This window comes from Littorina saxatilis, linkage group LG14 (genome assembly GCF_037325665.1).
Source record: "Littorina saxatilis isolate snail1 linkage group LG14, US_GU_Lsax_2.0, whole genome shotgun sequence".
Taxonomy (NCBI): Eukaryota; Metazoa; Mollusca; class Gastropoda; order Littorinimorpha; family Littorinidae; genus Littorina; species Littorina saxatilis.
Genome location: NC_090258.1, coordinates 3,145,953 through 3,159,580, shown reverse-complemented (window position 1 = coordinate 3,159,580; position 13,628 = coordinate 3,145,953). Strand labels below are relative to the sequence as shown.

The 13,628-nt window shown below is 41.8% G+C and overlaps 1 protein-coding gene across 2 annotated transcripts in view; it reads left to right on the top strand.

The window, feature by feature from the left end:
• LOC138946906 (uncharacterized) overlaps positions 1-11,982 on the top strand; it is a 36,041-nt gene extending 24,059 nt beyond the window's left edge. Inside the window, exons 12-14 of one of the 2 annotated variants that reach the window (XM_070318302.1) lie at positions 1,131-1,235; positions 3,816-11,538; positions 11,611-11,982. In XM_070318302.1, the coding sequence (XP_070174403.1) occupies positions 1,131-1,235; positions 3,816-4,413 (703 nt within the window). In that variant the 3' untranslated portion in view covers positions 4,414-11,538; positions 11,611-11,982. Of the gene's footprint in view, positions 1-1,130; positions 1,236-3,815; positions 11,563-11,610 lie in introns of both variants that reach the window. The other variant, XM_070318303.1, reaches the window with a different exon arrangement.
• Positions 11,983-13,628: the final 1,646 nt, after the last annotated feature.

Genomic DNA, 13,628 nt, shown 5'->3' with positions numbered 1-13,628 from the left:
TTTCGTGTTTCTAACCCACGGAACTCTGACATGGATTACAGGATCTTTTCCGTGCGCACTTGGTCTTTTGCTTGCGTGTACGCACTAAGGGGGATACGGCACTAGCCGGTCTGCACATAAGTTGTCCTTGGAGAGAGGACAATTCTCCAACCATAACCCACCAGGCACGACCGGTATTCGAACCCACCACCTTCCGTTTGGGATGCCGGCGTCTTATCCACTAGGCCACTGCACCAGTCGTTTTTATCAATCAATTAATCAATCAATCAATCAATCAATATGAGGCTTATAGCGCGCGTATTCCGTGGGTACAGTTCTAAGCGCAGGGATTTTTTTTTATTTTTTTTTTTATTTTAATTTTATGCAATTTATATCGCGCACATATTCAAGGCGCAGGGATTTATTTATGCCGTGTGAGATGGAATTTTATTTTACACAATACATCACGCATTCACATCGGCCAGCAGATCGCAGCCATTTCGGCGCATATCCTACTTTTCACGGCCTATTATTCCAAGTCACACGGGTATTTTGGTGGACATTTTTTATCTATGCCTATACAATTTTGCCAGGAAAGACCCTTTTGTCAATCGGGGGATCTTTAACGTGCACACCCCAATGTAGTGTACACGAAGGGACCTCGGTTTTTCGTCTCATCCGAAAGACTAGCACTTGAACCCACCACCTAGGTTAGGAAAGGGGGGAGAAAATTGCTAACGCCCTGACCCAGGGTCGAACTCGCAACCTCTCGCTTCCGAGCGCAAGTGCGTTACCACTCGGCCACCCAGTCCTCCTATGGTTTGGAACCACGCCTGTCACCTGCAATTGCCATCAGATTCTGCTTTTGTGTCCAGCATTACAAAATGTCTATCGTAGAGTCTACCTCGTTCTTTATTCAACTTACTGAGATCATTTGTTACTTTATTTTCTCTCCACCCAATTTTTTATAAGATCCCAAGTTGACAGCGAAAGTTTCAAAGCTTGGAAACATCAATACACGCATGCAGGAAAAAGAAGCAAAAATGGGTAGCCCGAATTTCCCATGAAAAAAAGTTATAAATGTTGTTGTTTGTCTGTGTGTAGTTGTTGTGATGACCCTGGACTCATTTGTTATGGTGACTTGTGTTCAGGATGTTTGGGTGCCTGTCCAAGATCAACGACCACGTGGCAGTGCCCTTGACCTTGTCATGTCTACGCTACAATTGTCCCAAGCCGTGCGTGCGCCCCGATCACAGGTATGCAAGCTTTAGGGCTCACCTGAGTAATCATTGAGTCATAGTATTGAGTAGTATTTTTCTGTAGGAACTAATGGGCGGTTGAGGGTTGGTGATTTTTCTGTAGGGACTAATGGGCGGTTGAGGGTTGGTGATTTTTCTGTAGGGACTAATGGGCGGTTGAGGGTTGGTGATTTTTCTGTAGGGACTAATGGGCGGTTGAGGGTTGGTGATTTTTCTGTAGGGACTACTGGGCGGTTGAGGGTTGGTGATTTTTCTGTAGGGACTAATGGGCGGTTGAGGGTTGGTGATTTTTCTGTAGGGACTAATGGGCGGTTGAGGGTTGGTGATTTTTCTGTAGGGACTAATGGGCGGTTGAGGGTTGGTGATTTTTCTGTAGGGACTAATGGGCGGTTGAGGGTTGGTGATTTTTCTGTAGGGACTAATGGGCGGTTGAGGGTTGGTGATTTTTCTGTAGGGACTAATGGGCGGTTGAGGGTTGGTGATTTTTCTGTAGGAACTACTGGGCGGTTGAGGGTTGGTGATTTTTCTGTAGGGACTAATGGGCGGTTGAGGGTTGGTGATTTTTCTGTAGGGACTAATGGGCGGTTGAGGGTTGGTGATTTTTCTGTAGGAACTACTGGGCGGTTGAGGGTTGGTGATTTTTCTGTAGGGACTAATGGGCGGTTGAGGGTTGGCGATTTTTCTGTAGGGACTAATGGGCGGTTGAGGGTTGGTGATTTTTCCTTCCTTGATCTGTTTGTTTGTTTGTTTCGTTCATGGGCTGAAACTCCCACGGCTTTTACATGTATGACTGTTTTTACCCCGCCATTTAGGCAGCCATACGCCTCATTTGGGGGAAGTATGCTAGGTATTTTCATGTTTCTATAACCCACCGAACTCTGACATGGATTACAGGATCTTTTACGTGCGCACTTGGTCTTGTGCTTTCGTGTACACATGAAGGGGGATAAGGCGCTAGCAGGTCTGTTCATTAGTTGACCTGGGAGATCGGAAAAAAATCTCCACCCTTAACCCACCAGGTGACCAGATTTGAACTCACAACCTTCTGATTAGGAGGCCGATGTCTTATCCACTAGGCTACTGCGCCCGTCCCTTGGTGTGTACTTCCATCCCTTGGTGTGTACTTTGTGCAGGCAAACAGTTTGCTGATCAGCATGCATTTGTTAAACATCTACCTTCACTGTGCATCCTGGGTCTTGGGTGACCCAGAGACTGACAAGAGTGTCTGTATCTCCAGTATCGGCGTTAACCGGTAATTACCAGTATTTTACCGGTTGAAATGAGAAAATACCTGAACAAAATTGGCTGCCTGTATGACCTTCCGGTTGATTTTTAGAACCACCGAGTTTTTTTCGCTGGTAAAACAATAAAAGCAGTACTCTGAGTTGGACTCTATCTGGTTCCAATGACCAGCCTATCGTTTTTTTCTGGACTGTTTGCATCATAAAAGTTTGCGTACCAGTTTGAAAAATACTAGCGCCATCACTGATCTCTAAAACTATTGAGAGTTTTTTTTATTGAGACTTCATGTAATCCTTAAAGCCATATGTACTCGATGACTATACACGCTAATTGCTTTACCAACAGCTGGAGACATGCTAAATTAAGTTCCCTGCAAAATATTGTGGTCTAGGACCCCTTCAATGTTGAGATATGTTAATTTTCATTTTGATCTGGATCGTCCTATTTATAGATTTGCCAACAGAGGTAGCGTTGACGCAAGGGAAATAACTCCGCGTCTTTGTTTACATCCAAAGTTTTTGAGACTCTAAAACAAGCTGTAATGCATGTATATGGTCCGCGCATGGCGACATATCGTCATTACATGGTCTTATGGTGCGTTTGACATCGATTATGGGCAAACTACACTTTGTAAACACGGGAGCGCGTACATATGCCTTTAAACACCATAGAACCTTCCTATCGACCAATTTTTAAAGGATTATCTTTGTAAGCAAACTAATAAACAATGACATCATTTGAACTTCACAGGACGGATGTTGTGGGTCATGGACGACCCATTTGGATTTAAAGAATGCATTTTACAGTGTTTATCCCTATTCGGATGGCGTGGGTGGTGTACAACCCATACTCTGCACAGAGCAAAGAGGCGAGTTTATCCCCATTTGGATGGCATGGGTGGTGTACGCCCCATACTTTTTACGTTGAATCAGCCCTGAAAGTCAATACAATTGTGTACTAGCCTCTAAAAATGTACAAGCCAGAGAGCAAACTTTACTACTACTTGCCAAACCAACAATTTGTTTCAGCAAGTGTACTCGCATTTAGCGAGTAGATGAACATTTCTACTCGCCAGTTACATGTTTCTACTCGCCATGGCAAGTAAAATACTCGCCACTTTCTGGCCTGTGAATCCTTCTGTAGAAAGTATGGGTCGTACACGACCCACATCATCCGGACTGTGTTGTCCACAGCGTGATCCAGTGAAGGTTAAGGCTATCACTGTCGGATGTACACCTACTGACCACTGTGTTGTCCACAGCGTGATCCAGTGAAGGTTAAGGCTATCACTGTCGGATGTACACCTACTGACCATTGTTTTGTTGCTGCATGCAGGTACACGCTGTTTGCCATCATCACCCACGCCGGCTCCACCATCTCTGCCGGTCACTACCTCTCCTACATCAAAGTCATGCCCAACGCTCTCCCCTTCGACACCCTCTCCAACTACCTCAACACCACGCCCAACAAGAAATCCACCACGCTCTCCGACGGAGAAGAAACACCAACAAAATCATCAGTGAAATCCCAGTGTGAGGTAGCAAGTTCCAGTCTGACCGATTCTGCTCAGGTGGGTATGTCGCCCGGTGGGGATTCTCACACGAGGAGAACCCGTTCTGATTCCGTCTCAGATAAATGGGATTATGTCGGTGAAAAAGGAGATGCACGCTCAAGTTTTGATTCTCCGAAAGAGCAGAGAAGGAATTCTCCTCAGAAAAGGACAAGACATGGTATGTCGAATGGTGACAAAGCCAGTGCGAAAAATTCAGACATGGACACTTCGGACTATCACTGGCTAGAGTGTGACGATGAGACGATTCGAATTTTGTCGGAGACAGAGTTTAATGAACGACTGACGGAGAAGGAAGGAGCACTGAGGGGCACTCCTTACGTTCTCTTCTATCGCCGTCTGGACACTCTGGGAGCTAAGTAAAGAGTGGGGGTCAAAAGTCAAACATGAAATGTCTGGCCTTTGTTGGGTGTTTTTGTCTGTGGGAGTTGAGCATTTTGTTTTTTCCATCTTAGCGTACGTTTGTCTAGTCTTCTTAATCTGTTTCTAGTAAAGCACAAAGGGCTCTCTATTAGTCTTTTACGGATGGACATTCATGATGCATTCTTTTTACATTTACTTAGTCAAGTTTTGACTAAATGTTTTAACATAGAGGGGGAATCGAGACGAGGGTCGTGGTGTATGTGTGTGTGTGTGTGTCTGTGTCTGTCTGTGCGTGTGTGTATGTAGAGCGATTCAGACCAAACTACTGGACCGATCTTTATGAAATTTGACATGAGAGTTCCTGGGAATGATATCCCCGGACATTTTTTTCATTTTTTCGATAAATACTTTTGATGACGTCATATCCGGCTTCTTTGTAAAAGTTGAGGCGGCACTGTCACACCCTCATTTTTCAATCAAATTGATTGAAATTTTTGTAAAGCAATCTTCGACGAAGGCCGGACTTCGGTATTGCATTTCAGCTTGGTGGCTTAAAAATTAATTAATGACTTTGGTCATTAAAAATCTGAAAATTGTAATTAAAATAATTTTTTATAAAACGACCCAAAATTACCTTTATCTTATTCTTCATCATGTTCTGATTCCAAAAACATATAGATATGTTATATTCGGATTAAAAACAAGCTCTGAAAATTAAAAATATAACAAGAGGCGAAGCCTTCAAGGCTCACGTAAGAAATCGACAAACAGTAACACAAACTCAATCACTCCGTCACACACACACACACACACACACACACACACACACACACACACACACACACACACACACACACACAGAGAAAGAGCATAGGTGAAACTGTGCAAGAAAGCGAGACACTAGATCTAGATCTGTCTGTCTGCATGTAGCCTACTTACAAGGACACGACTGCCAACTAGTCTCGGCGCGCTCAAAATAATAATGACCGAGACTGTCAGTACTTCCTTCGCGTGACGTCTAACCCTCTTACGTCATAATGTGACGTCAATGTAATGTGACGTCTTCAAATGTTAGAGTTTCTACCACAGACATACACACGCACAGACGCACGCACGCACGCACGCACAGACAGACAAAGTTACGATCGCATAGGCTACACTTACGTGAGCCAAAAATTATGATCAAAATTAAATTTCCGAAATCGTTTTAAAAACTATTTCATCTTATTCCTTGTCGGTTCCTGATTCCAAAAACATATAGATATGATATGTTTGGATTAAAAACACGCTCAGAAAGTTAAAACGAAGAGAGGTGCAGTAAAGCGTGCTATGAAGCATAGCGCAATTACCGCTACCGCGCCAAACAGGCCCGTCACTTTCACTCGTTGCATACTAGCGGCGGACTACGTTCAGTTTCATTCTGTGAGTTCCACAGCTTCTGTCTATCTCTCTGTTTATTGTTATGTTTCAGTCAGCACTAAGTATATTTGATTAAGATAAACTTTGAAAATACGACTTGGGGATAGGACTTTTTGAATGATCCCTGCGCCTTGAGTCCGAGTCTGGAGATACGCGCGCGATATAAGACTTCATATAACATGGTAGTTAGTTCTCCCCAAAATGAAGGCAAAATTCTTCCGACTTTTGACCGATGCGATCAACACTTGCAGCAATAGAAATAGCATAACTCAATAGATATGCAAGGTAACTAAACAAAACAAGCTGTTCTGTATCGATAATTGACTTGGCTTTCACCTCGTACGTAACAGTTGCCAAGTCTGAATTTTTTTTTTATAGATTTTTCAATTGGTACCCAAGGTTTTTGTCATGTAAATTTTCTGGTATCCGTATTTGAGCAGCGGTGACATGACCCTTGTAAAAAAAAATCGTTGATCAAAAGTGTCCAGATAGTAGAGAGAGTGCCTTTTTAATGGCATAACAAGATTAAATTAAATGACACGGGAATAAATGCTGTAGTTGGGGTACAAAAGTTGGCTCAATAATAATAAGCAAGAAACGGACATGAGCTGTGTGATAGAATTTGTGATAGAACATGGACAACTTTTTATGCTTTTGTTACTGTTAGGTGTAATTCAGTTTCAGACAGTTTGCTCAACCCCTTTGGGTTTTACATATATTTATTTCGTCTCAGGAAGAAAGGAAGTCGGTAAGAGAGAGATAGTGTCTATGTGTATCTATGGTCGTGTGCATTTGTTGACAAGAACCCTTTTGCTGCTGCTTCAATGGGCAACAAACTGTTCAGTTAACAACAAACTGCTTCAATGGGCAACAAACTGTTCAGTTAACAACAAACTGTTCAGTTAACAACAAAGAAGAAGAAAATCAAAAAGAAACAAACAATATGTGCCGTATTCATGTACACACCAAGGGCACATTGTAAGATGTCGATTCAGGTACATACAGGTGATGCTTTGTGTACAAATATTTCCTGGCAGCGAACAGGTTCAACTAAACGTTTTTTGTCATGATACCCCTAAAAAAATGATGCCAAAAGTCCCGTTTTGACCGCTCTTGCGATCGACACCTGCAGCAGTAGGAATAGCATAGCGCACACAAAATATGCAAGGTAGCTAAACAAAACAATGTGTTCAGGGTAGATAATTGATTTGATTTTTTTCTCATATGTCAAAGTTGCAAAATTTTGCCTACTGTGATTTTTTTGTCGATTTTTCATTTGGCCCTTCCGTTTTTGTCTGGTCGATTTTGAGGGTACCCTTATTTGAGCGGCGGTCACGTGATCCCTGTAGTAGTAATATTTAATCCAAAAGGTGATCCTGATAGCTAAGTAAACGGCCTTAACTAGCATATACATTTCAAATAAAATGACACTGGAATTAATCTTGAATTTGGGTGCGAAATTTGTTACAATAATTTTTTGGCCATGTCAGTGGTCCGGGTCTGATGCATCTGGCGATCATGACATGGTGCAAGTGTTGCAGACATATGTCTCAGTGAGTGGGGATAGGGGAAGTATTTATAAGGTATTGTGTGTATGTTATAAACTCAGAGTGTGTGCGCTTCAAGTATTACTGCATGTACTGTAGTATTTTTGCTAGACTTGTACAAACAGAATCAAAATGATGCGATTTGTCCTGCATGCAACACATGGATTTGAGAGGGAACATTGTCACAGGTTCTGAGCTCCAGCATGTCATCAGAAGATGTTTGGAAACAACTGTCTTGTGGTGTGTTTTTTTAATTAGTTATGGAAATGTTGTTCACCTGAAACAGTGCAGCGTCCACACTTTTTGTAAACAAATTAAAAAAAACATCCACATCAGCACTCATTGTTTTCACCGAGACATGTATGTTAATGATTTGGCTCAACTAGTACGTAACATTGGTTTGCTTCACTAGCACTATTGTTAGGGCTACAACTCTTCTATAGCATTGTCTCAAAACGAAAGTGATAAGAGTTGTCCGTCCCTGCCATAGCCCGCGGCGCTGTCGTTGGGTAGTTCCGGTTGTTTTGTTTACGTCCAAAATGGCTGAACGAGAGAAGAAGATTAGTGGTGGAGGGAAACGTTACTGTGTTTGCTGTTCAAACTACGCGAGTAAAGAAGTTAAAGGGCGGATTGTCATGCGGTTCCATTTTGCAAACACAAACCGGAACTACCTGCCGTTCCAGGGGCGCAACTCTGTCCGACTATCGCGTTAGGCCAAAAAGAAAAATATGTTCTGTTTCCGGTAACTCGACCGACCCTATTTTTAAGCGCCGACCCTAAAGTTTTTTTTCGCTTTTCGCACAAAAAAATAAATAAACAAAAAAATAAAAATATGAAGTCAAGTATACTTTATTTAGTTTCAATATATCTAGGTCAAAAACATGTGCTAAATGATTGTAAATAAACTAAGGAAGCGTTTAAAAACAACAAAAAAACAACGTAAAAAGACGTTAACAAAACTTAAGAAAAAGGTAAAAAAAATAAATAAATAAAAACCGACCGACCGACCCTATTTTTTTCGGCGATGTTACCGGAAACAGACATATTTTTCTTTTTGGCCTTAGGTTGGAGACAGTGCTATAGCCACAATTAAAACCTTCACCAGTGTTATTCTGCAACTTTTTATTATTATTGTTTTCCCTTCAGTTGTCAGTATGTTGTTCTTTGTGTTTGGAGCCTTAGCAGTACATGTATATTTGTTTGTGTTTCTGATGATTGACACAAATATGACTTTATTATTGCCATAAGGCCAAAAAAAAAAAATTGTCTGTTTAGGGTAACCCGACCGACCCTATCGATTTGGCGCCGACCCAAAAACTTTTTTTTGATTTCAAAAAAAAAAAGAAGAAAAAAAGAGGTAAAAATGCTAAAAAGAGACATTTGGCGTTTCTTTCTCTCCCTTTCTCTCTGTTTTATTTATACGTTAGTTTTGAAACATGTATTCATCAAATATAAGAAGTGAATGTTCAGCCAACATAGCATTTACACCAACAAAAAAAAAACAACAAAAAAAAACCTACCTACCTACCGACCCTACTTTTTTTGGTCATGTTACCCTAAACAGACAATTTTTTTTTTTTGGCCTAATGTACAGTATGAATTGAAACATTTCTGTATTGTAGTTTGATTATGTACATTTGTCAAGTCCAGCTTCTTTGCTTGGCTGTGATCTTAGCTGCTTGGTACTGAACTTAGTGAATGATTTGAATAGATGTTGTTCGGAAATAACTGTCAGGTTATTATGGGTTGTGGAACTAGAGTTGCCTTTCCTTGGAAACACTGAGGCAAATAACCACATGTGACATTGTGTCTGCCACGGCGTGCCAAGTGACGCAGTGGTAAGACGTCGGCCTCCTAATCGGGAGGTCGTGAGTTCGAATCCCGGTCGCTGCCGCCTGGTGGGTTAAGTAAGTGTGGAGATTTTTCCGATCTCCCTGGTCAACTTATGGACAGACCTGCTAGTGACTTATCCCCCTTACTGTGTACACGCAAGCACAAGACCAAGTGCACACGGAAAAGATCCTGTAATCCATGTCGCAGTTCGGTGGGTAATGGAAACACGAACATACCCAGCATGCCTACCCAACGAAAGCGGAGTGAAGCTGACTATGCTCTCAGAGTATAGTGTGGGGAACCATAATGGGCAAAAAATCTCACACGTCACCAGAATTTCTGGAACGCTGAAGAAGAAGAACAAGAAGTGTCTGCCAAACACGAGCGAAAAGTGTGTTTTCACATGTAGTAGAGGATCGGTCATGAATAGCAATATCAGCTGAAGAGACAATGAAAGAAAAGAACCAACCAACCAACAACATATAGTCGACTATCTCTGCACTGAGGCATGCAGTCATCAGCATAGAATAGTCGGCTCTGATGTGCATACTTTTCAACAAAAAGAGCGTAATATTAAGCTATGAAGCGCACTGTGCAGAAAATACACACTGAATTTTCAATGAGATGTTAGTCAATCGCTCAAAATTATTTTCATGTGGGGTTATTTGCCTCCGTATTTCCAAGGAAACGCAACTCTTCCACAACCGATACACTCCTGACAGAGTTATTTCCCAACATGGTCTATCAAGATTTGTTATGGATTATGTTGTTATTCACATGAACCAAATGAGAACAGAAGATGTCTTCCATTATATCTGTGAAGGCCTGATCATGCGTTGAGCTGTTGTTTTGTATCATCACAGTATTTCAAGTTTGATGGATTGGTTTTTGTGTCAAGAGGAAGATTATTAGTTGATTGTTAAGGAAGTACAACAGCAATGTCAAGAGGAAGATTATTAGTTGATTGTTAAGGAAGTACAACAGCAATCCTCAAAGACACGGCAGGACTCTCTGGTAATGCCTACTGTCAAATTAATTTTTTTTGCGAAGACATTTGTGTATGTACATAACCATATGATATAAAAGTTGTGTAGCCTCACCTTGTCTTTGTGGACGATAAGAAGGAGGGTGTGTGTTCTCCAACACTGTAAACTGAAATGTTTTCCCATTTTGAACTTTTTGTAACCAGTTGTGAACACTGTGGGACATGCTGTGTAACTCGACTCACAAATGTAGCACGCATGGTAAACACGAAATAGGTTTCACAGTGTGTGCTCTTTTTGCTACTTTTAACACAACGTTCAAAAGTGTTTATGAAACGTGTGTTCAAAAATGGAACACTTCAGGTTAACTTAGTGTACTCAGCTGGGGTTCAGTAGATTCCATGTTACACCAGTGTTACCAGGATTTTAATTTTCAAACGGACAGTTTCTTCTTCTTCTGCGTTCGTGGGCTGAAACTCCCACGTACACGTGGGTTTTTTTGCACGAGTGGAATTTTACGTGTATGACCGTTTTTTACCCCGCCATCCAGGCAGCCATACGCCGTTTTCGGAGGAAGCATGCTGGGTATTTTCGTGTTTCTATAACCCACCGAACTCTGACATGGATTACAGGATCTTTTTCGTGCGCACTTGGTCTTGTGCTTGCGTGTACACACGAGGGTGTTCGGACACCGAGGAGAGTCTGCACACAAAGTTGACTCTGATAAATAAATCTCTCGCCGAACGTGGGGACGAACTCACGCTGACAGCGGCCAACTGGATACAAATCCAGCGCGCTACCGACTGAGCTACATCCCTGCCCTAAACGGACAGTTTAACATTAAAGTTGATTTAATTAATAAATGTCATGTCCAAAAATGTCCCTGGCATGCCGAGAAAGAATTAGGAATACTTCCACGAATGGGTTGTAAATGTTTAAATTTTTTATTATTTTTTTACATTCATTCCATGAAAACAATATGATTTGTTTTCATGAATTTAATTACGGTAAATACAACAATATCCTTTACAAGAAAAAAGAAGCAAATTTGTACAATATGGTTTGTTGTTGTTGGAATGTTAGTATCATGAATTAACTGCCAGAGTATTAATGAGAACAAATGAAGAAAAGAGTTGTTCTGTTTGTCATTTTATATGCAACACGTGCATAATAATATTGACTGAACATTCAGATCACAAACTGGATCCCCACGCTGTAGAGTGACCGAGTGAGGAGGAAAAAAGACGTGTCCAGGTCGTGAAAGGTCACCACTAGCAAGTGTTGGTGTCTTCTGTCTTAAGTTGTAAAATGAACAGGGGAGGTGAGAGAAGAGTGCTCTTCAGGCATGGGAATTGTCCGCTCTTCAGGCATGGGAATTGTCCGCTCTTCAGGCATGGGAATTGTCCGCTCTTCAGGCATGGGAATTGTCCGCCGAAAAGCAAATTTCCGCCGATTTTGTTTTTATTCCGCCGAAAAAGCAAAAGTGTCCGCCGACCAAATATGTGGGGGAGGCAAAAATGGTTCTCAAAACTGAATTTAATGGCAAACTTGGAGCTCAGATGACACCTAATTGCACAATTTGGGTTCTTTGGAGAAACAGATTTCCGGGGGGGCATGCCCCCGGACCCCCCTACTAAGGCTCAGCGCTTCCCGCTGTCGACTTTGATATTACTTACAAAGTTTCAGCCTTTTTTACTTTTTTAAATTCCCATGCCTGGCTCTTACATGCATGATAATGTTTCCTTTAAAAATATTCAAGTGTTAAAGTTATAAAGACCTCGCCTGTTTCCTTTGTTTTTTTCAGTTGTATGTCAGTGTGTGTTTGTGTGTGTATGTGTGTGTGTGTGTGTATGTGTGTGTATGTGTGTGTGTGTGTGTGTGTGTGTGAATTAGGGGAGTAAGATTTGTGTGTGTTAGGGTAAGGGTTAGAGAGAGAGTGTGTGCGTCAAAAAGCTGTTCAGGGGAAGTAATCATGCATGTGTGTATATTAGTGCGAACGGAGTTGTCTTTCCCTGGTTCACCCTTCAGCAATTAATAATCAAAGCAGGAGCGCAGAAAGACATTTCGTTCTTGTCTCTTGCATTACATATCTGTGTCATCTTAATGTTGGACACAGGTTAATGTTGGACACAGGTTAATGTTGGACACAGGTTAATGTTGGACACAGGTTAATGCTGGACACAGGTTAATGTTGGACACAGGTTAATGCTGGACACAGGTTAATGTTGGACACAGGTTAATGCTGGACACAGGTTAATGCTGGACACAGGTTAATGTTGGACACAGGTTAATGCTGGACACAGGTTAATGTTGGACACAGGTTAATGCTTGTGTGCTCATCAGAAGTTTTGAACATCTAAGTATTCCGAGTTGAAAGACTTAGCTTGTTGTGTGGTAACAAATGTTCATATCGTATTATACATGTCACCCTGTATTTCCGGAATAAATTTTGCTTAAACCAAGTCACTTCTCAGTGGGTATCAAATCAAATCAAATCAAATCAAATTAACTTTATTATTTCACACGGAGAAATGTCAGTGGTGGTGTATGTAACAAAGACAAACGAAAGACTACAACATTAATATTAAATTTAAATATATACATGTACCAATTAATAACATTGTTCTCAACTGAACACCTCTCTGCATACACATCTCTCTGCATACACATCTCTCTGCATACACATCTCTCTGCATACACATCTCTCGCTGTTAAGATTGAAGACAGATGTGTAAAAGAGTCATACACAATAAATACCATTAAATTCCGGTTAAAAATCACAAACCACCACATCGGAAATATGCCCTAAAGATGTAAAAGATTGATATGCACCAACACAGTCACTGAATCCCTCAAATCAACAACACTGAGGAGAACTTCCCCCTCATATAATCCCAACCTATGAATGTAATGATTCCCTGAGTTTCCATGGCCCGACCTTCTCAAACTACTCTACTTTATCAAAAGATCAACAAAGACAACAATGCTACCTTCGCCCTCCCGTACACACAACCCCCCAACACGGTCATTCTTATGCGCATGCGCACACACATGCACGGCACATCATGTACACACACAAATACACACACGCACACACTGGCACACAGACTCAAGGAGAGAGAGACAGAGACTGAGAGACCACCATCACCAATACCACCTCCACCACACAATTACAGGTGAATCTTTTTATCGTACTTGTCTCAAAGGGCCAGTCTCTGCATCTCAGTTTTTGTCTGTCTTTCTGTCTGTTCAGTCAGTCTGTCTGTCTGTCTGTCTGTCTGCCTGTCTGTCTGTCTGTCTGTCTGCCTGTCTGTCTGCCTGTCTGTCTCTGTCTGCCTGTCTGTGTGTGTCTGTCTGTCTGCCTGTCTGTCTGCCCGTCTGTCTGCCTGCCTGCCTGCCTGCCTGCCTGCCTGTTTGTCTGTCTGCCTGTCTG